The sequence below is a fragment of the Eretmochelys imbricata genome, chromosome 6, assembly GCF_965152235.1.
Source record: "Eretmochelys imbricata isolate rEreImb1 chromosome 6, rEreImb1.hap1, whole genome shotgun sequence".
NCBI classification, from domain to species: Eukaryota; Metazoa; Chordata; order Testudines; family Cheloniidae; genus Eretmochelys; species Eretmochelys imbricata.
The window spans coordinates 26,061,043-26,088,142 of NC_135577.1; the positions used below are offsets into that span (position 1 = coordinate 26,061,043).

The following is a 27,100-nucleotide window of genomic DNA, read 5'->3' on the forward strand; positions in this document are numbered from 1 at the left end:
AAAAACGAGTCCTGGTTGCTATTCGGTCACCCTATGAGTGACACTGCAACAGCTCCCAGGAGCAAAGTAGGACAGAGCAGGGCCAGGGGTGGGAAGGAAGGGGCCGCCCAGTGACCCAGCCCAGAGGGGACGAGCCCAAGTGAGGCAGTGTTAGGAGCCAGGGCAGGCTGGAGCAGGTGAGGGAGGAAGAGGGCCCCGCTTTGTTCCAAAGACTACATCTCCCAGCTGCCCCGGCACGGCCGCCCCTTCTCTCCGGGGAGCGTCCCTTGCACTTGCCTGCAGCCCAGGCGTCTGCAGCCCAGGCTCTGCGCACCGCGGCAGGCTCAGCCCCCGGGATCCCCCTGCGCCCCGGTAAAACTTCTCCGGGGGAGTTCTTCAGAGTTGCTCTGAGCACCAGGGAGAACTTCCCGAAGCGGCTGAGGGTCGCTTGGGGAAACTCCCGTGGCTGGGCTGGCTACTGCCCGGGGAGTGGGGCTGGTGGGGGGCTGGGAATGTGTTCGGTGGGGTGAGACTTTGGGGGCTGCCTGGGGCGGCTGTGATGGGGCTGAGCCAGCCTGGGCTGGAGTTGAGGGTTTTGTCTGCAGTGTGGGTGGGGGGTGGAGTGTTCCTGCCTGGCCTGGGGGGGTCTCTGCACTGTGGGGTGGGGAGGGAGGCACTGGGCTGGGAGCTGGGTGTGTCTTCTGTGCTGAAGCTGGGGGAGGGGAATGAAGGGGGTGTCTTTCCTCTGTACCTCTTTTCAATCCTGCCTTTCTGCGGGGGGTAGCAGCTCTCAGAGTAGGGTTCAGTTGCCTCATCCCTCCCTGCTGCCTTGGGCTCTTCCCCCCCCCCTTCCCCCCGGCTGTGTTCTGGGGGCGCCTATGGTCTTGCAGGTGTGAGTTCCGCTCAAAGGCGGGCACTGAATTCTGGGTTCTGTGAGTGTGTGTGTTTTCCTGGTGAAACACACTCACCGAAACCTGCTGGCTCCTGGTACCAACACTCCTCCATCGCAGGACTTGCTGCTCTTTACCTTGTCAAAATTTGGACCGGCACTAGGCTCCCAAAGCCCCAGGGTATTTTTGGCTTCTGATTTTGGCTTTTGTGTGTGTGTGTTAGTTTTGGATCAGTCTCTTAAAAGTTAAGAACTGCCACCTCCCTCTTTTCCCTTCCCTTATAACTTTCTGTTGGTCTCCTTTTGCTTTCGCATGATAGTAGACATTTTCCTTTTGGGGATTCTAGCGAGAGGGAAAAACTCTTTCTCTCTCCCAAAATCATCTGGGGGGATGAATGCTATAGGTGACAACTTTCAGAGTAGCAGCTGTGTTAGTCTGTATCTGCAAAAAGAAAAGGAGTACTTGTGGCACCTTAGAGACTAAAACATTTATTTGAGCATAAGCTTTCGTGAGCTACATGCATCCGATGAAGTGAGCTGTAGCTCACAAAAGCTTATGCTCAAATAAATTTGTTAGTCTCTAAGGTGTCACAAGTACTCTTTTTCTTTTTACAGGTGACAACATTACAATAGATATGTGAGATTTTTTTCACCTTTAAGGTTTTTCTTCTAATTTAATCTCCTAGATAAGTAACTAAACCAAGACCCATGCATCCTCCCCTCTTGCCTTCTGGTCCTTGGCTTTGGGTTACATTTAATGGGATGGATTGGGCCCAGTGATGAAACCTGTAACTAGCCTTGGACAACAATGTTGGTTCACCATTCTGACTAAATGCCAGATCCATGATTATGAAATGTTAGGGGAGATGCTGCTGCTGACTCCATTGTCCAACCCTGTGGTGAATGTTAAGTTATCTATGTATGTGCAGCTACTCAGATTTCGATTTCTTTCAAATGGGAAGCAGAGCTTTTCTCACCATGCAGAAGAAAAGGCATCTCTAGTTTTAAAAGCTTGTATGTTTCAGATCTGAGCTCCAAATCTTGCAAACATCCTGAAATTTGAGGGCATGGCATGGGATTTGATTCAGGCTCTCTATCTCCATTTTACATACACACTTAAGTGATCTTATCAGAAAAAGAGAACCAGTTGTGTGAATTGGCAGCCGCCCTCATTCTTCTGTCTCCCAGCAGGCCAGATCTCCCAATGTGAAAGGTGAGCAGTAGTGTGTTTAGGTTTTGATTTCTTGTTTTTCCCTGTTGCAGGCCTGAGGACAATGGAGTCAGTGGAGAAATGGCACAAGGATTTCATAGCCTTCAAGCTTCTGGACAAAAAATGTAACTCAAAGAGGAATGGGGTTACAGGTGAGTGAGAGAAGGGGAAATAGGATGTGGGCCAGACTCGCCCAACAGGAGTCCCTGGAGGAAAGGGTGTAAGAACTGCAGCAACATCAATCTCAGTTAGTTTCAAATGCTGTAATGTATATTTCAAAGCCTGCTGTATCCCCTTCATGCCACCACCTCCAAAGAAGGGTTGTGGCCTAATGGTTAGGGTGGGACATGGAAATCAGAACTCCTAGGTTCTAGTCCCAGTTCTGGTAATTACTCAAGTGAATGCCCAAAGTCATACCCTAATGACTCTATGCCTCAACTTCCCCATCTGCAAAATGGCAGATACTGACTACCTCACAAGGGTATTGGGAGGCTAAACCAGCCTTTGGGAGGTGCTCTTGCCATCTACAGTCCTCACAAAAATGATATGATAAAAGCTTTTAAGCCAAAAAATTCAAATTAGGGAGCCTAAAGTGAGGCCCCCCTAAAGCCAAGCATATGGCCACTGGCACCAGTTTAACTAAAGGTGTGTTTCAAAACCAACTTAGTTAAACTGCTGCAAACCCCTGTGTGGACACTCTTATTTTAGTTTAAGGTAAACTGAAATAAACTTGTAGTCTCTTAGGAACAAAGTTATGTGGAACTGAAATAAGGCTCCTGTTCTGCAAATTCTTAAGCATGTGCTTAACTTTAAGTCCTTGAAGTCAACAGGGCTTGACTGTAGTGAAGTGTACCACATACATAAGTATTTGCAGAATCCTGGCCCAAACATGCCCACATATGGGGTTTGCACCAATTAAGCTAAACTAGCATAAGTTTGTGTGTAGACAAGGCCTTGTCTATCCGATTTATAAGAGGTGCTGAATACTCACTGCTCTCGCTGAAGCCAGCAAGAACTGCAAGTGCTCAGTGCCTATGAAAATTAGGTCATTTTTATGCAGATGCCTCTGTTTGGCTTTAGAGCCCTTGCTTCTGGCTCCCCAATTAGAGTGTTTTGGCCTTTGTGTTACAACAGCACTGCTCAGGGAGCTTTGTGAAGTTCAGATGTAGATAGGAATATTGCTTATGTCTACAAAGCCCAGAAGTAAATACACTAAGGGCTCTATCCTGTATTCTTTAAGCAGCTATACAGAGAACTCAGGATCCAGCCTGATGGGGAAAATTCTCCTCTCTGACATGGATGATACTACTTGGTGTCAGTTCCACTCATGTACAGCATGTGATCGCAGTGGGGGGATCTGCCTGTGCAGAGGTAGCAGACTGCCAAGGCTTGATACAGCTGTGTGGGAGTGAGGGGAGAGCTCTTCTGGAAGGCTGCCCATCACTTGCCATACTCGGGTGCAACAGGATAACACTTCATGGCTGATGGATGGTGATTAGCTGCTGTTTTGAGGCACCATAATGCTAGAGACAAGAGGATCTCTCATGGATGGAGTGGAAGCGGAAATGTCACACATGCCAGCCTCAGGAGAGGTGTGAAGATTGTCTGAAAATAGTATTTGTGTTGTCCAGTTCTGAAGTTAGCTGGAAACTGGCGACAGCTTAAATGTGTGCTTTAGGGAGGGATTCTGTAATAGGCATGTTATCCCGGGGAAGTTGGTTTTAGGACGTTGTGGAGTGAATTCAGTACAAACTTGATTATTTTAAGATCTCTGGCATGGAAGGTGGGTGGGTTTCAGCTAACTGAAGAATTGGCCCAATGATCTCTGTTGCCTGCACTGCACCTTCTAAGCCCTGATCAGAGTGGAAGCAGGTTGCCAGGCCATTGGTACTTGGAAGCATCTGCACTCTGGATTTGTGGTTTGTACAGCACAATGAGGAGTTGCTGGCCAGCAGAACGTTACCCTGTATACGTGGCATAGCCGAGGCTGTACTGTATCTGTTTAGATGGCGCTTAGTCATAGGCCGTGGCAGGATGCTTGTGAGCAGTTGCTGTCTGTCCTGTGGACCTATACTTAGAAATACTCCAAATAAAGTGGGGTTTTGCCCTGATACATCGGTCACTCACAATGCCCTTGCTAATGTGCATGTCCCTCTCAATTTTCCAGGCTTGATCGTAAAGCACCTTGAGAAAACCTTCAAGATGCCCAGCTCCTTGCAGATCTCCTCCTCGGTGGCCCTCTCCCAGCACTGCACAGGTGGGTGTAGGTTTATGAGCTGTTCCAAGTGGCTGCCTATGTTTAAACCTGGCTTTTACACAGCCTCTGAGGAAACATGGAGAGCAGCAAAACAAATATTGAGGAGCAACTGGTTAGCAGGGAAGTGACTGGCCTTGGGGTTTTGTGTGGAGTGCAGCTAGGCTCTTGCTCCCTTCTTAAAGATGTATAGAGGGTTTCCAGACAAATAGCCCTGCTGTTATTTCTTAGTGGCTTAATGTCCCCAGAAAGCTTTGTCAGTGGTTCGGGGGTAGAAGGCAGGAATGGGCTTTAAAATGTTAATCATTTAAGCCTAGTGGGATCTAAATCTGTGCACTCTGCATGTTCTGCTCAGATGCTTGCCTCTTTAGATTGTAAGCTCTTTGGGGCAGAGACTGCCTCTGAGACACACACACACACACACACACATACACACTTGGTAGTCTCAGTTTGAGCACAGATTGGTGAATTCATGGTCAGTGCTTCTTAAAGTCCATGGTCTTGGATTGTAAAAGCTAATTGTTAACCTGTTGGAGAGAGGTTTTTAGGAGTGCTTTCTGCTGAACGCTATAGTTGAAGAGTATGTGTAATTATATCTTAGCTTCTTAGTATGGCAAGTTCTGAGCACAGGGCTGGGTGCTAGAAACGTATGGCTTCTAGTCCTGGCTCTGATTAGAACATCTGGTAGGTGGGAGGCTGACATTCAGAGGGTTCTGTTACTCAGGTTCCACACACCCTACTCCCAAACCAGCTGTGCATGAGCATAATTAGAGAGAGCTACATGCAGTCGGGTGGATTAGGGCTTCTCTCCCTCCTGTAGCCCTATCCTCCCTTCATTCCCTCTGCTCTCTCTGTGCTCTACCTGTGGGGGAGAGTGAAACTGACCTGTCAGCTTCATTTGTTGCTGCTTCCATGTGGAGTGCAGCATTTGGTGGGGAGGGGTAGGAAGTGTGGCACAAAGTTCTGGCTCATTGAGCTTTTCTGTGGCTTGTGAGACAAGTCGTTTCACCTCTTGGCCTCCGTTTCCTCTTCTCCTTTAAAACTTGCCTTACAGGGATGTGAGGATTGATTAGCGGTAGTGCTTTTATATCTATGTGGTACTGCACAGTAAAGCTCCTAAGCGCTATCCTCTATGTAAATAAGGGTTGTCAGGAGCGATTGGGTCTGTAATGAAACGCTCCGGAAACAAATGGACTCCTAGCTCAATATTTCATTGTTTCGCCTTCCAAAAAGTGGGAAAACCGCAAGCACACTGACAAATGGGCTGAAAGGTTTCACTGTAGCTTCTGAGTCCCTCTGAATCTGCAGCTAAAATGCTCGTCCCGTAATTGGTTCAAGCTCTTCTCTCAATGAATCACAATATTCCTGCCGCAACAGCAGAACATTAAGGGGAGTGTTGAGGAAAGGCTTATTAAGATGCACAGAGCCCTGTCTCTCAACAAGGCAGATCTTTGTAATGAAAGCACTTTCTGTGCATGGGTGGCTTTTTCTATCCCTGCAGGCTCCTGTCCAAACTTGATGATGAACAGGAACGAAGCGCTCAATCGAAGGCCTGACAATGTGTCCCCTGCACCCCAGCTGCCCACCAGGAAACATCGAACGCTCTGCTTTTCGCTCTCGTCGGATGGGGATGGCCACTCTGATGTCCCGGGGTGGCGGAGGAGTCTGCAGGCTCAGGTGAGGAGTGATTTGGGTGTGGTTGTGGCATGTGCTCTGTCTGATACAAGGGTAACTGGCTAGTTAGATGTCTGGGCATAGACATTTTTGAGGTTTTTAAGGCCTCTAGTGTAATCTGCTCCTGTGGCAGTTTGATATCTTGGCTGCTTGGCTGGGCCTACTGCCTCCTCTGGCCCCTCTGCTGCTCCAGCTGCCCATGAACGTCTGAGAGAACAGGGTGCCAGCAGTCTAAGCAGTCTCTTTGTCTTGCAGATGGAGCAGGCTCACAGTGGAGGAACAGCCAGCAGCACAGGGTCTCTGGAGCGGGCGTCCCTTTTCTGTGCCTCTAGATCCAATTCTTCCTCTAGTTCTACCCTATCCAGTCCAGTGGGTCCACTCACCAAAGCCAAATCCTCCAGCCGGTTCTCCCTGTTCTCTCCACCATTTTGGAACAGCAGTGCCGAGCTGGATTCCAACCCTCAGTCCTACTCCAGCTCCAAGAAGTCCCGCAACTACAGCCAGAGGGGGGGTGCAAAGCCTGAGGAACCCAGCGACCCAAAGCCAGGAGGACCGGAATACTTTAACTTCTCGGAGCCAGTCATCGCCAGGGTGATGGACTGCATCTACCTGGGGAACCTCAATGCGGCCTACTGCGGGAGGGTGCTGTGCAGGAACAACATCGACAGCATCATCGACATGAGCAGCCTGCCCAGCAACTGCAGCCTGAGTGTCATTCCATGCACATGCAGCCGAGGAGGGCTCCGGCACAGCTGGTCCCGCCTCAAGGTGGACATCCAGGGCCCCCTGAATGGGGAATGTCCTGCCCTGAGGGAGCCTTGCTTCTGGGACATCAATGAGTGCATTGAAGCCTCTCTGGAGAAAAGGAAGCGGGTTCTCATCCACTGCCTGGATGGCTATTCCCTGGCCCCTACCTGTGTCATCCAGTACCTGATGGTGAAACACAACATGAGGCTGATGACAGCTTATGAGTTTGTGAGGGCCAGGTACCCGCTGAACATCCGTGAGTGCCATCGGGATATGCTGGTGGGCCTGGAGAGATCCCTGCAGCCTGGAGATGTGGACATGGAGCGCTTGAAGCATTCCATGTCCCGGAAGGTAGCATGGACTTAAAAGGACAATGCGGCCAGGGACAGAGTGCTGTAACTGCTTGGTACTAGCCTTGAAGTGGAACCCGAGGCAGCCACACACAAAAATAGCCTTCATCTCCCTTAACGTGATGACTGTAGCTGTTCCATATGGAAAGAGGACAATGCTGGTGCATGCTCTAGAAGCTGTGGCTAGTGCTGCAAGGCAGGTGGCTAACCTGGGCAGTCGCTGCAGTGGCAATAGTGCAGCAGAAATGGAGTGTGGGAAGGTCTCTCAATCAGTGTAACACGTCACAGGTCACTCTGGACAAGGATTACTGGGAGGGAACCTCAAGGCACGCCAAGGTGTGTGTCGGCAAGGTCCTGAGTTGACTCTCTGTAAAGCAGGGATAGGTAAGACATAGGTTTGTTCAGTGATTCTGGACACGCGTTTCTAATGACTACTCTCCCTACTGGGTATCATAGCTAGGTTCTTATGGTATGCACTGGCTAGAGCCAATTCTCTCAACTGTGTTAGGGGTTGGGGGGGAAGGGTTGTGATTTGGGTAAAGAGGACATGTTAACACCTGAAAACAGTTCTGGCACCAGAGCACCCTTTGGAACTGGAGATAAACAGACCTTGGTTCAGTTATGAAGGACATTAAACTAGTGTCTTCTGGTGCCACGCTGGATTTATTATGTGACACACATGGAGAGCCTGTAGTGTGCAAAGTGCTTTCAAGTAGAAGATACAGCCCCTGTGCCCCAAGAGCTTACAGTCTAATAATAGAAAAGATGAGAGGATGTGGGAGGTGAGAATAAAGGTGAGGGAGGGAGGACAAGGGTTACAGCAATGGCAGTGGGTGATTGGTTAATTGTATGCCAGTCGGCCTAGTCTCCCACCATCTCCTAGCAACATCTGCGGGTGGATTCCTGAGAGCCCAGGACAACAGTGCAGTAATCAAATCTCTGGATTATTGGGCAGATCCTCTGTGGTGTGCCCAGGTCTTGTCTAAACTTCAGACAGGAGGAACCCGGGCTGAGCTGTTCCTGGAGCCCCAGTCACATTCTTCATTCTGGGGGTGTTGTACCAGTTCACCAGCTTTATGGAAACTCCATCTCTTCCTGAAGTTTCACGTGTCTGCTCCTGGTCAGGATGGCTTTCATGTCCTCTAGCAGCAGGTGGCTTCTCTTCTAACTCGGAGCAAAGCTGCTCTCTGAAGAATCTGATCAGAGTTTCCTTACATTTTTACTAAGTTTCTGCATGGATCTTCTCTTCCTTCAGTCTCTAGCTAAGTATCGCTCTTCTTCAGTCAGAAACTGGTGCCCTTTCTCACACTTGAAAATCATCACTCTCTGACTGGCTCTTTGATTTTCCTGGCACTTGTTGGGTTTCCTCCTTGCCTTGGCTTCCAGTTTGAGCCTCTCTGATTATTTGTACCGAACACAGGGAGCTTGCTGGAGTTCCACCTTGCACTTCTGGGCTGCCTGCTCGAAGGGAAACCTCCCAGAGACCTGTGACCTCTGATCTCACCCAAGGTTATGAAGGAGGTAGCCTAGTGGCTTTATCATACTAACCCATTGGCTAATCTAAACCTTTCACTTAATAGGGCTGTTTGATCCCCCTGTGAAACTACACTACTTTATTAAAACAACAAAGTGACGGGACCATCAGGTTCTCAGTTCTCCTTAACCTTTCAGGCCAACATTTGAAGGTGTAAAGCAGTAACAAAACTCTTAAATAAAAGTCAATACCTGTCTTGCCTATGTGGACTCTGATGCTCCTCTTTCAGCTTGGCCAACATACAAGGCACTCTTGAACTCTGGGAACGGTGTGGAGCAAGCTTAGGACTCTTGTGTATTGCAGTGGGTTTAGGAAGTGTCTGGGTGCTGTGGAAGTGAGTTGGGTAACTCACCAGTTCTGGGCATCACTCCTAGTGCCAAGCAACAATATGTATGGCTTGTGGGCAATTTGTTGCTGAACTGTATATTTTGTGTGCTGCAAGAATGTTGTTTCGTTGAAGAGCTTGCAGTAGAGTCCTTGGAGACAATAATAAAGACTTGTTTAACTTTGGGAAATGTGGCTTGCCTTGCTGGTGATAGTAAGATCAGAAGCAATGCTGTTAACCTGTTTTGCTAAAGGGCTGCCTTAGCCCAATGGGGGAAACCACCTATTTAGAAATGCTACTGTTCTCTCTTTGTTTTTCATTCCTAAGGAAGAATCTCTGAAAAACAGCCTCTTGCAGAGGAATTGAAGCAGCAGGAGCAGATATTCCTCCCAGGAAGTTGTGGGTGCATCTACACTACAGAGGCTATACCATCATTGCTAGGGTCCTACCAAATTCACGGTCCATTTGGGTCAATTTCACGGTCATAGAATTTTAAAAATAGTCAATTTAATGATTTCAGCCATTTAAATCTGAAATTTCACGGTGTTGTAACCGTGGGGGTCCCTACCCAAAAGGGTTTTTTGCAGGGGTTGCGAAGTTATTGTAGGGAAGTGACGGGATTGCCACCTTTACTTCTGCACTGCTGGTGGTGCTGATGCTGCCTTCAGAGTTGGGCAGCCGGAAAGCGGCAGCTGCTGGCCAGCAGTCCAGCTCTGCAGGCAGCGCCACCGCCAGCTGCAACGCAGAAGTAAGGACGGCCTGGTATGGTACGGTATTGTCACCCTTACTTCTGGGCTGCTGCCTGCAGAGGTGGGTCCTCAGCCAGCAACCGCCGCTCTCCAGCCGCCCAGCTCTGAAGGCAGTGCAGAAGTAAGGGTGGCAAAACCACAACCCCCTTACAATACCCGCCCCTCCCCCTTTTGGGTGACTCTTTTGGGTTGGGACCCCCAACTTTTGAGAATCGCTGGTCTCCCTCGTGAAATCTGTACGGTATAGGGTAAAAGTACACAAAAGACCAGATTCCACGGTCCATGACATGTTTTACACAGCCATGAATTTGGTAAGGCCTTAATCGTTGCTGGGTTGGCTTGGCTATGCCAGTATAGCCCCCTCGTATAGACGCAGCCCACAGCGTCAGAAGGAGTTTTTCTGTCAAGGTGGGAACACCAACTCCCCAAATGAAGTTAGCTATACTGACAGAAAGGCTTCTGTCGACATAGCTGTGTCTACAGCGGGGGTTCTGTCAGCGTGGCGACGTCGCTCAGAGAGATGTTTTTTCACACCCCTGCCTGCTGTCGCTATGCAGATGTAACTTTTCAGTGTCGACCAGAGGTGGGCAAACTACGGCCCTTGGGCCAGCCCCTGGCCCCTCCCCTGCCAGCGCTCTGGGCAGCGAGGCTGCGAGCTCCTGCCAGGCAGCCTGGCTGCAGGGTGTAGTGTATTAAATTGATCCCCGTAGGAATGTGCCACATACGGTGTACTACTTACGGCTGCCAGTCCTGGTGCTCTGAGCGGCATGTTAAGGGGGCGGGGGGTTGGTTAAGGGGCAGGGGGTCCTGGGGGGCAGTCAGGGACAGGGAGCGGTTGGATAGGCGTGGGAGTCCCGGGGGGAGCCTGTCTAGGGCGGGGGTGTGGATACGGGTCGGGGCAGTCAGGGGACAGGGATCAGGGGGGTTGGATAGGGGGTGGGGTCCCAGGGGGGCAGTTAGGGGCAGGGGGTCTCGGGAGGGGACAGTCAGGGGACAAGGAACAGGGGAAGTTGGAGGGGTCGGGGGTTCTGAGGGGGACAGTCGGGGGCGGGAAGTGGGAGGGGGCGGATGGGGGCAGGGGCCAGGCTGTTTGGGGAGGCACCGCCTTCCCTACGCGGGTGTAGTGTATTTTAATACACTATACCTGGCCCTCTATACAGTTTCGGAACCCCGCTGCGGCCCTCAGGCCAAAAAGTTTGCCCACCCTTGGTGTAGACCAAGTCTCAGTCTCTCTCTCTCTCTCTGCTGGCAATATTACACTCCTTGGTAGTAGCCACTTCTGTCATGTAGACCTTATCTACAGTCCAATTTTTTGTCACTTTTCCCAGTCACGTTGCCACCAGTTCATCTCCACGGCTGGTAGCCACTAACGTAGGCAGGATGCTGGTAGCTATAAGTGTCATAAACTCCACCTTCGCTAGGCCCATTCTGAGCATGAAGTAAAATGCTGGTGGTCTGTCTAAACTAGTGCTCCCATCGTCGCTACCATTGCTGGAGCTGCGGCAATGAGGAAACTTGATGGAAAGAAGTCAGTGTAGACCGAACCAAAGGGGAAGACTAGTGTATGGCTCTGATCCCATGAGGAAGGGTGATCTACGGGGTATAGTACTAGCCTTAGACTTGAAAGACCTGGGTTTGATTCCCCGCCCTGCTTGTCAAGACTTCAGATTACTTAGTTTCACTGTGCCTCAGTTCCTTATCTGTAAGAGGGGGATAATAGTATGTCCCTGCTCACAGGAGTGTTGAAGATAAACATGCTGGTAACAGGGACCAGATAACTACTTCGGGTCCTGCTCCCGTGGAAGATAATGTCAAAACTCCCACAGACATCACTGGAAGTAGGATTGGGCTGGGTGGAATAAAATAAGCCGGAATAAGATAATAGCATCAGTAATAGCTACTGTCATTTCCTGACAAATGGCCTTAGTAACAACATCAGGGCAGAGAAATAAGTCTATAAGGAAACCGGCTTGCAGAGAGGCCACAGTTTCCTAGGACAAGTCCAGCAGCTTCTCCGTTATCAAACCGCATGTAAAAATAAGCATGAAAGTCAATGGGATGTGCGCTCCTAATTTAGGCTGGTGCTTGTCAACATCCCACCTTCTACAACATGTGGACTCTTGCAAGGCTGGCTGTTTCCTAACGCAGGGCCTACCTGAGCAGTGCGAGCTGCAGCAGCTATTTGAGGAGTGCCCCAATTATTGTTAGGCCTCAGAAAGGTGCGTTACCCCCAGTGTCCAATTTGGCTATTAAACCAAACCTTACAATCTTCTCTCTCGGCTCCTGTGAAGGACCAGTCCCAGGGGAAGGAAATGAGGGGGTGGGGGGGCGGGGCGGGGCTGGGAGGAGAAAAAGGAAGTGAATCTCTGCTATGCTGCTGTTCTACCAGCAGATGGCAAAAAGGAGGCACCTTCCCAACCACGATACATGCACTGTAAAAGCCAAGTTTGTCTTCACATCTTTTTTAATGTGTTCACTGGAGGGGAGTTCCATTTGCATGAAGTTTTAGTGTGATTGCTTTAAAAAGGGAAACTTGACTTGCAGTACTATTCAGCAATTGAGTTGTGCTTCTGTGTAGCAGAGAAGCTCTGAGAGCAGGGGCTATCTTTGTGACTTATCTGCACAGAGTCTAGTTTACATGGGGCCCTTGATCTTCCTAGGTACTACCCTAATAGAAATAATAGCGCAAAAGAAAAGATTCCCCTCCCCCACAAAGAAAGAACTTCCTGGCCAAGGTTATGAAAACAGGGATGTAATTTTACACACGTGCTTGCTCATGGAATGAGAGAGGCAGTACCAATAACACATCATAGTGTACTTGTGGCACCTTAGAGACTAACCAATTTATTTGAGCATAAGCTTTCGTGAGCTACAGCTCACTTCATCGGATGCATACTGTGGAAAGTATAAAAGATCTTTTTATACACACAAAGCATGAAAAAATGGGTGTTTACCACTACAAAAGGTTTTCTCTCCCCCCACCCAACTCTCCTGCTGCTAATAGCTTGGTAATAGTATGCATCAGATGAAGTGAGCTGTAGCTCACGAAAGCTTATGCTCAAATAAATTGGTTAGTCTCTAAGGTGCCACAAGTACTCCTTTTCTTTTTGCGAATACAGACTAACACGGCTGTTACTCTGAAACCTGACATCATAGTGTGCATCTCCTTCCCCCCCATCAGCAAGAGGCTTCTGATGAGCTAAAAATCTTTCTATGTATTTCCAAGAGCCACAAGGTGGATTACAGCCATGGGGTCAGATCCTCAGGTGATGTAAATTGGCATAGGTCCATTGACCAGCGGCGCTGCACTGGTTTACAACTGCTGATGGTCTAGTCCCTAATGTTACAGGATGGTTCCTTCTCACCTCTATCCCACAAAAGGGTTGCTGGGGGATGGGGGGGGGAAGCGGCGCTGGTTGCCATTGAAAATTTCACTTCTTGCAAGGGGAAAAACTCATTTGCTGCTAAGGTGAGAAATTGGCCCTTCACACTCTGGGCTTTCTGTTTTTCTGCCATTGTGCAGGCAACAGCGTCTGTGGCTGCTCTGATGCTAGAAGGTAGCAGAACAGGAAGTCTGCAACAGCGAGCCTGCCGCTTGCTGCTAAAGACTTTTATTTATTTTAAAGATAATGCCAGAGCTGAATTGTGTTGGCCTTGAAACACCAGTAGAGTTGGAGTGTGAGGGGGGAGCAGCATCAGGTAGAGCAGGTACAGGAATGGGAATCTAGGACCCTGATTTCTAATTCTTACTTTGTGACCGTGGGCATGTCACTTCACCTCTGTGCGTCTCCGTTTCCTCATCTGTAACATGAAGACTGACACCAGTCTTCCTTTTCAATGTGCCTTGCGATCGATGGGTGAGGAGTGCTAAGGAGCAGAATGAAATCCTGACATTGTAGTTGGGAAGAATATTGCTATTTACTTCACCGGGGCTAGTATTCTAATGCCTCTCCTCCCACCCCTCTGTTTCCCACAGTGCAGTGGAGTTTTAACATGCTTACACCCTCCCTTGGGCTGCTGGAGGAAGAAACTGTATCCGTTTTGCTGCCTACAGCAGACTACCTGAAAAAAAGACAGTAACAGGCCTGTCCATGTTGTGTTGCCAAAAGCATGATCGTTTCTTCCGTGGTGGAAATTTGGGCAGTAACCTATCCTGCCACTCTCCGTGTGTGGATAGGTGTGTGGGTGGGTTACTAAAGAGATCTGCAAGAGGTAGCTCTTTGGGGGCCTTTGAACAAACACACACACACACACACCACCCCCATTGTGAACGTGGATGAATTCAGCCAGCCACAAGCATGCTACTGAGATGAGCCCTCAGAACTACTAAACTACCTTTATTTTCTTTGGTACACATTGGGATTATTCATTTTCTAAAACTGTAAAGCATGGGTTTTATTTAACCCCCTCTTTGGTTTGCTTTTTAAAAATGCTTCTCATTGTGTTGAAGCATCATGTGCAGAAGGGACGGAGGGCCTGTCCGTTTGGATCATGTGACATTTGAAGTTGAAATGAACTTATGATCACATTGTGTGTTTGGGGACCACTGTTTCACATGCTACAATTGCAGGGGGCTGGGAAGGGGAGATGGTGGTAGGGAGTGAAGACTTCTTAGGCCATATCTACTCGATAAACTATTGCCAACCCCTCAAGGCCACAACGGCTGCTGATAAAACCCACAGAGGTGCCATTGTCAGTACGGTCACAATGGAAAGTGAACGTTCAGGTTCAGAACTTCCTTCCCTTGCTCCCCTAAAGTTTTAAACAAGACCCGTTTATTGCCACTTCTGCTTCAGAGTGCTTGTGCGTGGCACCACTCACTGGGCCAGCCGTGGTGAGTGTGGCCTGCCGGGGTGAGGGAAATGAGGAAGGAATTACTCTGTTGCATGTAAGTAGATGTTGGCGTATAGGGCAGTTGGTTTCCACAGGGGGTGGTGATTTTATCTGATATCTCACTCCTATGGGTAATAAAGGCACAGAGAAAACAGTTGCTTCTGGAGTTCCAAAGCCAGCTGGGTCTGTACACTGCTACCCGTGTACTGCAATGGTGCCTGCCAAAGTTATCACCAACTGGTGTGGGAAAGTGTCCCACCACGGAGGAAGAAATAAGGCAGCCGTCTCTAGAAGCCTTCGGGAGGGGATTGCAGAATACCTGCATGAAAGCTATATTAAGATCTCTCAGGAAGATTCAAGGGACATCCCTATGTATGTAAACAAATTGCTCCGCATGGTCCCCCATGCCTACCTCTACAGGGGAATGTAAAGCAGATAACTACCTCTCTCTGGTGTACCGCTACCTCTTCTAGTCTGAATGAAAAGTAATGTAAAGTCTAAAATCTAAAAGTAAAGTAATGAAAAGCTGATAGCTGTGTCCTGTTAAGTGGGGGGATCGTCAGTACATCCTTGTAATGGGGAATAAATTTACACACTTATCTGAGGTTCCTATCCCTGCAATGGGCTTATCTGTGCTTGACTGCCTGGACTGCGGTAGAGAATCAAAACAGGTGCAGGCTCATGGCATAGGTGGAACCCCCCAGTTGCTGGTCCCCCATCCTCCTTTTTCCTCCTGCTCATCCTCACTGTTCATAGAAGGAGTCTGTGACTTGGGCTCCTCAGAGGTCTCCACAGTGGTGTGCGGGGCTGTGGTGGGTCTCCGCCAAGGATGGCGAGCAGCTCTTTGTTAAAGTGTCCGCTCTGCGGCTTGGCGCTGGGTTGATTGTTGGCCTTCCTGACCTTCCTGGTATGCCTGTGCAGTTCTTCCTCTTCCACGCGGCACTGCTGCTGGTTCCGGTCGTACCCCTTCTCCTGCATCCCCCGCGCAATCTGCTCGCAGATGTCAACATGCCTATGGTTGGTTTGGAGCGGTGACTCCACAGTCTCTGCTCCCCACCGCCCAGAAGGTCCAATATCTCCTGTCTACGCCAGGCTGGCATGCGTCTGCAGCCTGTAGCTGTCGTGGTGCACACAACAATGGAGAGTTGCGAAGTGTGCTCAGCAGTCAGGAAAAGGTATTTTAACAATTCACTGAGTTTTAAAGTGGGGCGGAGTGGGCTTCCGGTCTCCGTGACCCCTGGGCAGCGGAGTCACAATGGTGACCAGAGTGGTCCATGTTAGGAAGACCGTTCTAGTTGACGTAGGTAACTCAGTGTCTACGCTCACACTGCATTGACCTCAGGACACCAGCCAGGGCTCAGCACTGCTTGAGGAGGTGGCGTTGCTGGATTGCAATAACAGGGCCCTTACATCGGTGGGAGACAAATTTAAGTGTAGACACATGCACAACTAGGTCAATGCAAGGTGGCTTGCGTCAACCTAACTTCGTAATGTAGACCAGACCTTACATCCCTAATTCACACTTAGGCCTGGCCTACACTTACAAATTAGATCAGCCTGGCTATGCCGCTCGGAGCTTAGAAAAATGTTGTGCCCTGAGTGCTGTGGTTAGGTTGACCTAGCCCCTGGTGTAGACATGAGTAAGTCAATGGAAGAATTCTACTGGATTAACTACGTTGACGGAAACCCCCCTTCTGTTGATATAGGAAGGGTCTACGCTATGGTGCTCTAGCCATTGTAGGGTAGACATGGCCTCTGTTAAGGGAACAGCTGGTCCTAGACCTTTGCAGATGTGTGCCCTGCTACAAATAGTCCTGATCTGCCTGCCAGAGCCCTCTCTTGTCTGACTCTGATGTTAGTGGGCCATGACCTTGAACCTTCCGTTAACCACCTTCCCCCACTCCTTGCTTGGAAAGTTTTGTCTGACCTCCACTCCTGGCCACCTGGGACACCTCGATGGGGTATTGAAACTGCTGAACCCCATGCGCAGGAGGGGGGTTCACCCCAACCTGAGTGAGCGTCCAAAGAAGGAATGTTCTTGCCTTTGACCCATGCAAATGCTGTGCCTTTATCAATGCTGCTAATGACGAGTTCCTTCCTCCATGATCACTGCAATTCACCCCGCCACAAAGTTGTAAACCTCCATCTCCCTCCCCTATAGAAACTCCTTGTGTCACTGCAGCTTCTCTCTCCTCCAAGACGCCTTGAATGCTGGCTGGATCGACTGTTCCAGCCAAGGGAGGTGCTCTGTATTTCTGGACCCTTGCACATCATTGGTCTGAGGAGATCTCCATGCCCTTAAAGAGCAGGTGGCTTTTCTGCTGAGCCATGGGAGAAACCCATTTATACCTCCTCCCTGAGCCAGCTGCCTGTGGCTTGCCAGTTGATCCTGTCCTTCCACCAGTGCTGTCTGTTTTTCTCCTTGGGACTTAGGTGAGCCCTTTGCATGTCTCTTACTGACCCAGCTTGCTGTTACAGGAGTGAGGGGGAATGGAACTTGCTTTTTGAGTTTGAGATAAGTGCTGGTGTGTCTGGACTTTTGCTGGCACAGCTGAGGAGGGAAAGCTTTAAAGCTCCAATTAACCTGACACCCCATCTCCAGAAGTTCAGTCAGCCTTAGCTTTCTCAGGTATGCCTGTTTGTATTTATTGGTCACGTCTGAAATGGTCCCTCCTGTTCACTGCAGGTATGCCCTCAATATTTGATTCTATCGCCCCCCCTCCCCCGTCAATTGCTTTTGCTCATGTAACTGAGTTAAAGGAAAAGCAAAGACCCACAATGCTTAAAACTGAGCTTGGATCTAGTTCCCAAGGCTATAGGGGCCAAATTATCAGCTGGTATAAATCAGCATAACTCCATCAGCTACCCTGATTTACCCCAGCTGATGATCAGGTGCTAGGGGTTTCTCCCACACTGAATAGATCTGCAGAGTATGGAACCCTCTAGCTAGGTCTCCCAGTAGAGAGTTCTGATTTGCTGTCGATTTTTGCATGCCATGTGTTAAACAGGCAAGTTAAGGCTACAGGGAGCAAATGCTCAAATAGTTAGTCAAATAGAAGAGAATGTGAGGCTCTTCTTGTCTGGCTTCCTTTCCACTTGCCATTTAAGAGTCATTAAAAAGAGCAGGGAGAATTTTATTTAAAAATAACCTGCCTGGAGCTCCCACATTCCTCAGATGCCAAGTCTCTTGTCTGTATTGTTGCCTCTCGTGGTTGCCACTGCGTTGCCTTGACCTCCCTGACTCATGAGGGCTGGCACAGGGAAAGGCTGCAGCCCAAGGAGACAGCTGGAGCTCCTTGTGAGCTGCCCTGACCATTTTTAGAAGCACTTTCTCCCCAGTTATCTGATGGCCCCTACGCATTTTCCAGGATAAAGTTTCCTTGGGGAGATCAGCGTGGCTTTCTGCGCCTCCCCCTTGACCTTTCTCTCTTCCTTTGTCCAAATTAACTTCTTACATCCTTCTCCAGCCTTCGCAAATCTCCTAATAGCTGCATTCCGGGATTAGCAGGCACAATCTATGATGGATTATTTATGTTGCTGTAGCAGCTTGGTACCCCACTGTGCTCAGAGCTGTACACAACCAATGAAAACATTGTGCCTTGACCACCCTATCTATGGCTCTTCTCTGGTCCCCATTAGTGCTGCACATCAGTCATGGATTTATCCCCACAGTGCCCTGGAGAGGTACAGAAGTGCTATTATTCCCATTGTAAATATTGGGGAATTGAGGCCCAGAGGGATTACGACTTGCCAAGGCCACTCAGGAAGCCTGTGATGAGGAAGGGACTTGGGTTCAATCCCCTGCTCTACAGTGCTTATAAAATAAGTACATGATTAGTCACCAGGTAGCCCAACGTGTTCCCAGAGCACCCTTGATGCCTGGGTGATCAAAGAAGGTCGAAGCCAGGGAGGGGCGGGGGCTGCAGTGGTCCTATCACACCTTTTGCCATGGCTGTCATGTTCCCTAAGCATTTTCTCCAATCCAAAAGACTCTGGGTGCTGTAGTTTCCCTGGTTTTGGGTGAGAACATGATTGGCACCTCTCCATAACCTGCAGCCTACTTCTCTAGGAAACTGGATTTTGCGGAAGTTGGAAAACAAGCACAAACCATTTCCCCTTTCTGATGAAACTGTCCTTTTCTGATTAATCCAAGAAATTCACTTGGAACACAAATAATTGTTACATTTCTTTTTAATTGCAGGTTCTAAATCCACTAAACAAAGATGTCAGAGTAAGTTTCTGGTTTTGTCTCTAACATGATGGCATTGGTTTGCTTTTTAGTCTTTAAAATAAGTGCAAACTTTTTTTTTTCTAAATTCCTTCTCTTGTTTTTGGTTCTGATGCTAATCTCCTTCTTTTTTCTCTCCTTTTCTCCCTCCCTTTTTCTGTCTCTTTCTCCCTGAACAGTGAAGAAGTAAGTCTCTCTCTCTCTCTCTGGGATTTTTCTTTTAGTAATGATGCATGGGGATAGTATCACATTTGGCTTTTTATTATCTTGTTAAAAAGACCAGCTCCTGGAAGGAAATGTGGATCTTCAAAACTCCCCTAACTAAATATGTGGACTAAAAGGGTTTAAAAGGACAAGTGGCCAGCAGCTGAAAGGCAGGAGATAGTATTTTGTAGGAGGTGTGTTTCTTGGCTGTAGTTTGCAGGCTGGATTTTCCCCCAAGAGCATCCCTGCTTCCCAAGCTGATCACAACAAGATGGTGCTGTGGAAGATGTTCATGTACCTGCTGCCCCAGCTGAATGGAAGGTGTTCATGGTCCATTAGCCATGTAGCTTCTACCACAACAGAGGCAATTATAGAGACAGGAATGGCCGCGGAGGTGCATCCTCTCTGGCTCAGCTAGCTATTGCGCACGATGTTGATCCCTTTGCACCCACAAATCCTTGTCTAATCCCTTTTTGAAGGTGATTCTCTGTGACCTGACTCTGGCTGCCTGCTTAGAAACTCCTCTTGACTCCGGTCAGAACAGGATCAGGCCCTTGCAGCACTTTGTGTCATGCTGTGCCCAACTCTCTGGCCAGCATGGGAATGGCTATGAAGGATTTTGAAGAGTCCCCTCAGCAGTGTAAGCCTGGATGGGGAGGGGCACATGTGGAATCCCCTCAGAAGAATTCCTCCCTCCTTGTAGAATCTACCTGTTCCTTCTGCTGTGTCTGGCTTGTCTCTGACTCACTCTGGGTGAAATTCTACCCCTGTTTTTGTAGGCATATGTCATGCATAGGCCTTGAGCTGGAGTGGATTTAGCCCAGAGACCTGTTACAGACTCAGTATCAGGATGAATTGCCCCATAGTAAAGTAGAGGAGTGGAAGCAATTCACTGCAAGGCTTGATGCTGGTTCTGTGAGTATCGTCCAGAATACCCTTAGCAAGCTGCTCAGTGTGTCGCCTCATGGTGGAACCTCACCTGATCTCCTAAGCGACACAGAATGGGGTCTGTAATTACTTGGATAGGGGAGAACGCCAAGGAAACCCCAAGCATTGCATGTTGGTGCTTTGATTCCCTTTTGCACCAATGCCACAGCACAGGGCTAGGGGGACACTCAGGTGCTGGGGGTGCTGCCGTTCAGATGACAGGTAAAACCTAGGTTCTGCTCACCCATCAGATCAAATCATGAGGTCCTTACCCAGTTTTTAGTCAGTCATTACTTAAGCTAACACCCACTGAAATCTAGTTTGAAGGAAATCCCCTGGCACTTCTTTTCAAAGTAAAAGTTTTAGCACCAACATCCTGGTCAAATTCCAGCTGAAGTCACCATAACTCACCTCTCTAATTCTCCCTCTGCACTTTCAGTTGTGTGTAGGGCGTTCTTCAGATGTTCTAAGCCACTGTGTGCAGCTAATCTGCTGCTGCATTCCACCTCAGAGGTGGCTGCCTTTCTGCCATGATGAAGTGATCTTTATATATTCCATAGCAGGCTCTGCGCTCTTTCGGAATGAAAGGTGCAATTGAAATGTAAATATCTACTGAGCTGCTGTTTTTTATCCCCTTCCTCCCCCCCGCCCTCCATAAAGCACAGAATGCTTCTTCCCCTCCCCCATAAATGCATATCAAATGTGTGTATTTCCCCCACCCCAACCACACTCAGACGCACCCAATCTCCGTGATGAAATGCTCAGGAAACAGCTGCAGTGCAGTGTGGGACAGAGGTTGTGGCTTTTGTAAATAGAATTGTTGCTGCTAGCCCATGTAGCCTGGAAACGAACAAAGTTTGGTGCTTTGTATCCATTTGAAAGACATTTAAATTGCTCAGTGAGGATTTCTTTTTCATATTAATTTTAAAAAAAAGCCCAATGCAACCTGCCTCCTGTACTCCTGCAGTCCCACCCCCATGGGCAGCATTACCTGATTGCCCAAGTGCTTAATGAGGGAGGGATTCTCACTTTCCTCTGCAACATCAGGGTATTGGCCAAGGCATGAAACTTGGACCTAGACTCTTGTCCTGTAGAGCAATTCCTTATTGTCACAATCCTCCCCACCCAAACGATAGTCAGGTAACCGAGGTACTGTCACAAACAAGGGGTCGGGGCGTAGGTTCATGGCCAGCTCAGTGCACACAAGGCAATGGAGTGTATTGCTACGGAGTTGTTGATGGCATTATTGCATGCCTGCCTCCTGCCTGGCAGCTCCCATGGCCCCCTTCGGCTTTGCTCTTTCTTCCTCATGGAGCAATGAATCTGGCTTCCCCACTCCCACAGCCCCAGTGCTTCTCTCACTCCCCTGCAGTGACAAAGCTGGCTATGTCCCACCCTTTCTTGATGCAAGGGTGAGGCGGAGTGGGGAGGGAGGTAAGTCTGGCTTTTGTCCTTCCTCCTGCTGCTCTGCTTGTCCCCTTGAAGTGATGAATAAAGGTGCTTCCCTGCATGCACAGCCCCACTGCTGTGCTCATGCTCCTGTGATGAGGAATCCTCTCATCCCCCACAGCCCTGTCTCCCCAGTCAGCCTTAAAGCCATAAATAGAAAGATAATTAACTGCTAGCCAGGGATGAGTTGGAAAGTGGGATTAATTCTAACATGCTACCTCCTCCGTGCTTCTTTCCCCTGCATTCCATTCACTGGCCCTTTAGTACTATTGACTTTTTAACAGAGTCACCATCTCTCATAATTTTGATAGAGTCTCACAATATTTGGTGTTCTTAAAGCCCCAGCTCCTGGAGGCCTGGGATAATAATCTCATCTTTCAGTTTTTAAAGCACACACATTTCTAACTCTCCTGGTTGCGGAGAAAAGCTAGAACTCTCATGATTTCTATGCCAATCAGGATTTGAGGTTTGACTCATGTTTTTTCAATGCTTAGAGTTGGCAACACTGGGGTTAGCAGGGAAGATCTGTGTTGAGCTCTGCTGGCAGATATGGATTGCAGCAAACTGTCAGTGTCTTCTAGTTTGGGGACTAATTGCCAAGGATTTGGCTGGGGGCTTGATGCCAGATCCCTTTGTGCTGTGGATGCAGTTCTTCTCTTGCTTCCCATTCTGGGCAGGCTCTGGGGAGGAATATAGATGCTAAAACTGTCATTAGAGTTATATGGGAAAGGGTGGGGAGGAAGCACGTGGTGACCTGCCTTGTCTGTCTTTCTTCCCACCTGTAGAAAAGGAAGAGGGCAATCACTGCCCGCCGGCAGCATCTGAAGGTACGTGCTAGTCCTGATATTGCATGATGTACGGGATTTGTCCACAACCATCCTACTGTCCATTCTTGAGCCAGCCAGTGCTCCTGCATCAGTCCCCTCATTGCAAAAACCAGGAGCTCCTAAAATTGGCGCTCCCTCCTACCCCATTCCAGACAGTGCCTCCTGTTGGGACTGGAACAGCTGAGAGTTCCCCATTATTGGTGAATCCTCCTCCAGGCCAGCCAACAGCTGGGGTAGCCCGAAGCTTCCCAAATCACTGCTCCTACAACATTCCCTACGGCCAGGGTCTCTTGCTGGAAGAAGCTGGTCCTGGGAGTAGCTGTGAGCTCCCCACATCCAGCACTCCTATGCCATCTCCTACACGAAGCAACTCCTGTGGGCAACAAGTTGGACTGGAGTGCCCATGACCCCCCTGTGGTGAGCACTCCTTCAGTGATTCCTGCTGGGGTTGGAGTAGCTGGGAGCTCCCTCCCTCACTGTCACTGCTCACTCAGACAAGTAACTGGATTTATCTTATTTTTTCCCCCTCCAGAGTGTTATGCTCCAGATTGCTGCTACTCTCCTAGAGAAAGAAACAGCAGCTAAAGAGGCAGAAAAGGCCAATTACCTTGCCGAGCACTGTCCTCCTTTGTCACTCCCGCACTCCATGCAGGAGTTGCAGGTAACAGCGTTGTCTCTTCCATCTTCTCCCATGCAAGAGCAGAAAAGTTTGGGGTTCTGCCTTACCCCATGTATATAGCTCTTCCAACTCAACCCAACACACTGCCCATTTCCTTATATTGGTGCTTCTCAACCTTTTCAATCCCATGAAACCCTTGCAACTGAGCAGGGACGTGCCTCCTCTTTGGGAATTTAGGAGAGGCAGGTGGTTGTGACCCCTGTCATCTCCTCATACGCCCCCTGGTGGTAATGACTCACAGTTTGAGCACCCATGTTCTACATCCTCTGCTCCACTTCTGGCGTAGTAGCTGGTGCAAGGTGAAGGCCTGGCTCTATAGTGCATTTGAGGTGTTCTCTTCCCCACAAAGTAGAGATGAAAACTTGTGGGTCCAGACATGGATTCTGGCTTTTTAAAAATTTCTGAAGTAGGCTGGTCAACTGTGAATGTACCACTCAAAACGTTGGAGAGGGAAGCTTGCTCAGCTGTTTCCATATGTCCAATAGTTTTGATCATGAACTCAGAGGTGAGGTATCAAGTTGATTTTGTTTGGGACCTTTCAACTCACAGTCATACTAGGTTGCATTTATACAACAGATCCTCCTGCCCAATGCAATCTTTCTTTAAGGTGGAGGAGAAAGGAGTCCTCCAGGTTCCCCCAAAGACTCCATGTTAGGACAACTCATCATTCCCACATGAGGGGCACAGGGGAATTCTCTTGGCTTGCTTGAGCACATTCTATGCTACTCAGTTAAATGCACTACTTTCCCTAGGGGGTGGGCACCAGACATTTCACGCACTACTGTATTTGGATCTTTGACTGGAAATCAATTACAGCTGAGGAAGTTTAAATGCAAAAGTCTCATGCAAAGCCACATGGAGCAATATTTGGACTAGTTTCTGAGCTGTACTAGAGCAGAGCTTAGCCAGCTGAGCTGGGGGAGGCAAAAATGGCTTGAAAGCCTCTTTTCTATCTCTCCTGCACCTGCCCCCTTGGTGGAAGTGCGGCCTTGAGAAGCAGCCTAGAGCTGCCAAGGGGTCATTCCTGCAGCAGCACTCTGACCACACCTGCTTGCCTCAGTCATGCTCCTGACATGCCTACTGCCCTGGGGCCAGTGGGCAGAGGAGGGGCTGGCTATAGTGGCCATTTGCAACCTGGGAATTCCCTTGTGCCAGGGGAATCCCCAACCGATGAGTAAGCCAACTTGTCAATTGCGTTAAGTTGCGGGAGCCTTAGAAAGCAGGTGGAGCAGAGAGACCAGGAACTGGTTCAGATGCATCCCAGGTGGCCCATCCCAAGTACAGAGATTTGGAGCTGCACCTGAGCTGGGCTCTTCCAGAACTGGAGGAAGTGGTGGAAAGGGTAGGTGGTGTGAGTCACATGCTTTCCAATGGTCCACATCCTTTTCTCTTTCTCTGCAGGAGGTATGCAAAAAGCTTCATGCGAAGATAGAGGTGGTGGATGAGGAAAGATATGACACTGAGGCTAAATTACAGAAAACCACCAAAGAGGTAATCTTCCCTGGCACGCACATCTCTATTGACGTGGAGATCAATGGAGTGTGCCCAGCCCCATGCTTTGTCCCACTCCACAGCATGTATCTGCCTCCTATGCTCCTGCTACACCATCCCTGTACCTGCGCGCTCTCCCGAATGCCCATGTCTTCTGCACTTCCCCTGTCTTCTGTGTTTGCCTGAGCTTTGTCAAACTAATCCTTTGCCTTCATAGATGGCATTTCCTTCCTATCACACTCTGCTATATGCACTTGTGTGTGCGCCAGTCCATTCGTCCTCTGCTGTGGGTCCATCTCACCACATCATTTCCCTCTCTCTCTCCGTCTCCTCTTTCTTTTTGTAGCTTGAAGACTTGAGCCAGAAACTGTTTGACCTGAGGGGCAAGTTCAAGAGGCCACCCCTGCGTAGGGTCCGCATGTCTGCTGACGCTATGCTGCGTGCCCTGCTGGGCTCCAAACACAAAGTCTGCATGGACCTTCGAGCTAACCTGAAGCAGGTCAAGAAGGAGGACACTGAGAAGGTACCATACAACTTCCCCTATTGTAATAGGATCCAGGCATTATAGGCTGGAAATTAGACTTCCCTGTGTACAGGTGTGACAGCCACATCTTGGCCAATGCACTGGGAACTAAACTGGGGACCCCCAGAGCTAAAAGCATGAGCTATAACAGCTTAAACTAAAGAGCTTGGCTCCTCACCTGCAGCCGTAGTAGACTCTCCTCCTTGTGGGCTGGGCGCACAGGGGACCTGTAACACACACGCAGACCAGTTGGCCCATGTATCTCTGGACCAAAGACCCTGGCTACTCAGAAAAGGCTGCGGTCTCCCAATCATTGGCCTTATGTACTTCTGCTATCCAACCTTTGTATTGTTTGCACTTGGCATTGGGCTGCTCTAGCCTTTTCTAACATCCTGAGAGTGGTCCTGTCTCTGCCACATGGTCATTTCCCTATTTCCTCCTATCTCTAAATCCTCCCAGCTGTCATGAAGATGTACACATGGCCGTGACCCAAAGCCACGCAGTGGGAGACGGTTTGGGATTCTCTCACTACCATACATTTTTTACTACCAAGTGGTAAAACTCTGTATTTTAGTGGCCTCCCCATCTGTAGACGGATTAAGAGCTTGGTGTCAAACTATTTTACTTTGCCCATTCGTGGTTGGTATGTAGGGGAGGATATTCCACTCCAGTTACAGATTAGGTGACATTAGCAAGTATGTCATAGTGAGCAGACCTGCAAAATTCCAACTTAGATCATCCAGATGCTCTCTCCTGGCCCAGCTGTCTATGATTTTATGATGTATCTCTAGAGTCCTGATCAACTTCCAGTTCGGGGTAATATCTTCCTAACCTAAATTCCTCTTATTAGATAAACTCTTCTTCACTTCCTGTCCCAAACTGTTGTGCCAAGTTGCTCTGCACTCTTAAAGAAGTTGCCTCATTCCACATCAGAGGGGGCTGCATTTCAACAGTGGGTGAAACAATCTCTGTATGGATAGTTTGGAAAGCACTGTGGGATGAAAGGCATTAGGGGCGCATTTCACCCCAAACTAAGGACCAGCACAAGGCCTAGACATCACTTAAATCCCAATCAAGTCCTTCAAAATATGGTTTGTGCGGCATAAGCTTTGAGCCAGTCCTCTGCACAGGGGTGAATCTCACCCCTTAGGGATATTAGGTTTGCTAACTGGAATCCCAGGTGGTATCTGTCCTACACAGGGATGCTATTACCAGCAGGAGAGTGAGTTTTTGTGTGTGTATTTTTTTGAAAAAAGGGGGGGGGGGTGAGTAAACCTGGATTTGTGCTGGAAATGGCCCACCTTGATTTTCATACACATTGTGAGGAGAGTGGTCACTTTGGATAAGCTATTACCAGCAGGAGAGTGAGTTTGTGTGTGTGGTTTTGGTGGGGGGTGGGGGGATGAGAAAACCTGAATTTGTGCTGGAAATGGCCCACCTTGATTATCATATACATTTTAAAGAGAGTGGTCACTTTGGATGGGCTATTACCAGCAGGAGAGTGAGTTTGTGTGTGGGGGGGCGGAGGGTGAGAAAACCTGGATTTGTGCTGGAAATGGCCCAACTTGATGATCACTTTAGATAAGCTATTACCAGCAGGAGGGTGGGGTGGGAGGAGGTATTGTTTCATGGTCTCTGTGTATATAATGTCTTCTGCAGTTTCCACAGTAGGCATCCGATGAAGTGAGCTGTAGCTCATGAAAGCTCATGCTCAAATAAATTGGTTAGTCTCTAAGGTGCCACAAGTACTCCTTTTCTTTTTGCGAATACAGACTAACACGGCTGTTACTCTGAAACAGGGATGGATGTTCGCTAAAGAATACAAGGATGGGCATGAATACCACCCAGCATTGTCAGTACTTCCATTGTTTTTTTTTCCCTAATGCCAACAGGAGAAGGATCTGCGTGACGTGGGTGACTGGAGGAAGAACATCGAGGAGAAGTCTGGCATGGAGGGCAGGAAGAAGATGTTTGAGACTAGTGAATCCTAAATCCCATGCAGCTGTTCACTGTAATCCTGGTATTTCCTAGTCAATTTCCAAATGTTTCCTCCTCCATCCCTCCTGCCACCTATTTTTCAAACCAGCTCTCTAGCAGCGTTGTTTAGGGCTAAACTTCCTGAGCCCAGGGTCACATTTCAGAAAGCAATCCAAGACACAAGACCTACTTTCAGCCCCACTCCCTACTGTTGCTAAGGAAACAACTATTTTAAATCATGCAATGTCTTA

General features: G+C 48.9%; 2 protein-coding genes across 2 annotated transcripts; both read left to right on the forward strand.

The window, feature by feature from the left end:
- The first annotated feature begins 292 nt into the window (after window positions 1-292).
- Window positions 293-8,838, forward strand: LOC144265565 (uncharacterized). Its single transcript, XM_077818264.1, has 5 exons — window positions 293-351; window positions 2,132-2,230; window positions 4,246-4,335; window positions 5,834-6,009; window positions 6,262-8,838. Exons 2-5 carry the CDS (start codon window positions 2,143-2,145, stop codon window positions 7,117-7,119), a joined length of 1,212 nt encoding a protein of 403 aa, XP_077674390.1. The 5' UTR covers window positions 293-351; window positions 2,132-2,142; the 3' UTR covers window positions 7,120-8,838.
- Window positions 8,839-15,453: 6,615 nt separating this feature from the next.
- TNNI2 (troponin I2, fast skeletal type) lies at window positions 15,454-26,863 on the forward strand. Its single transcript, XM_077820026.1, is given in 8 exon segments — window positions 15,454-15,601; window positions 15,604-15,719; window positions 18,746-18,775; window positions 22,138-22,179; window positions 22,712-22,840; window positions 24,260-24,349; window positions 24,696-24,872; window positions 26,765-26,863. Coding segments are annotated over 8 exon segments (831 nt in total).
- The last annotated feature ends 237 nt before the right edge of the window (window positions 26,864-27,100 follow it).

Excerpts from the sequence above, each read along its gene's own strand:
- LOC144265565 (XM_077818264.1), top strand. The coding sequence starts at position 2,143 with ATGGAGTCAGTGGAGAAATGGCACAAGGATTTCATAGCCTTCAAGCTT. Across the intron at positions 4,336-5,833 it reads CCTCTCCCAGCACTGCACAG|GCTCCTGTCCAAACTTGATG; the intron begins GTGGGTGTAGGT and ends CTATCCCTGCAG. Across the intron at positions 6,010-6,261 it reads GGAGGAGTCTGCAGGCTCAG|ATGGAGCAGGCTCACAGTGG; the intron begins GTGAGGAGTGAT and ends TTTGTCTTGCAG.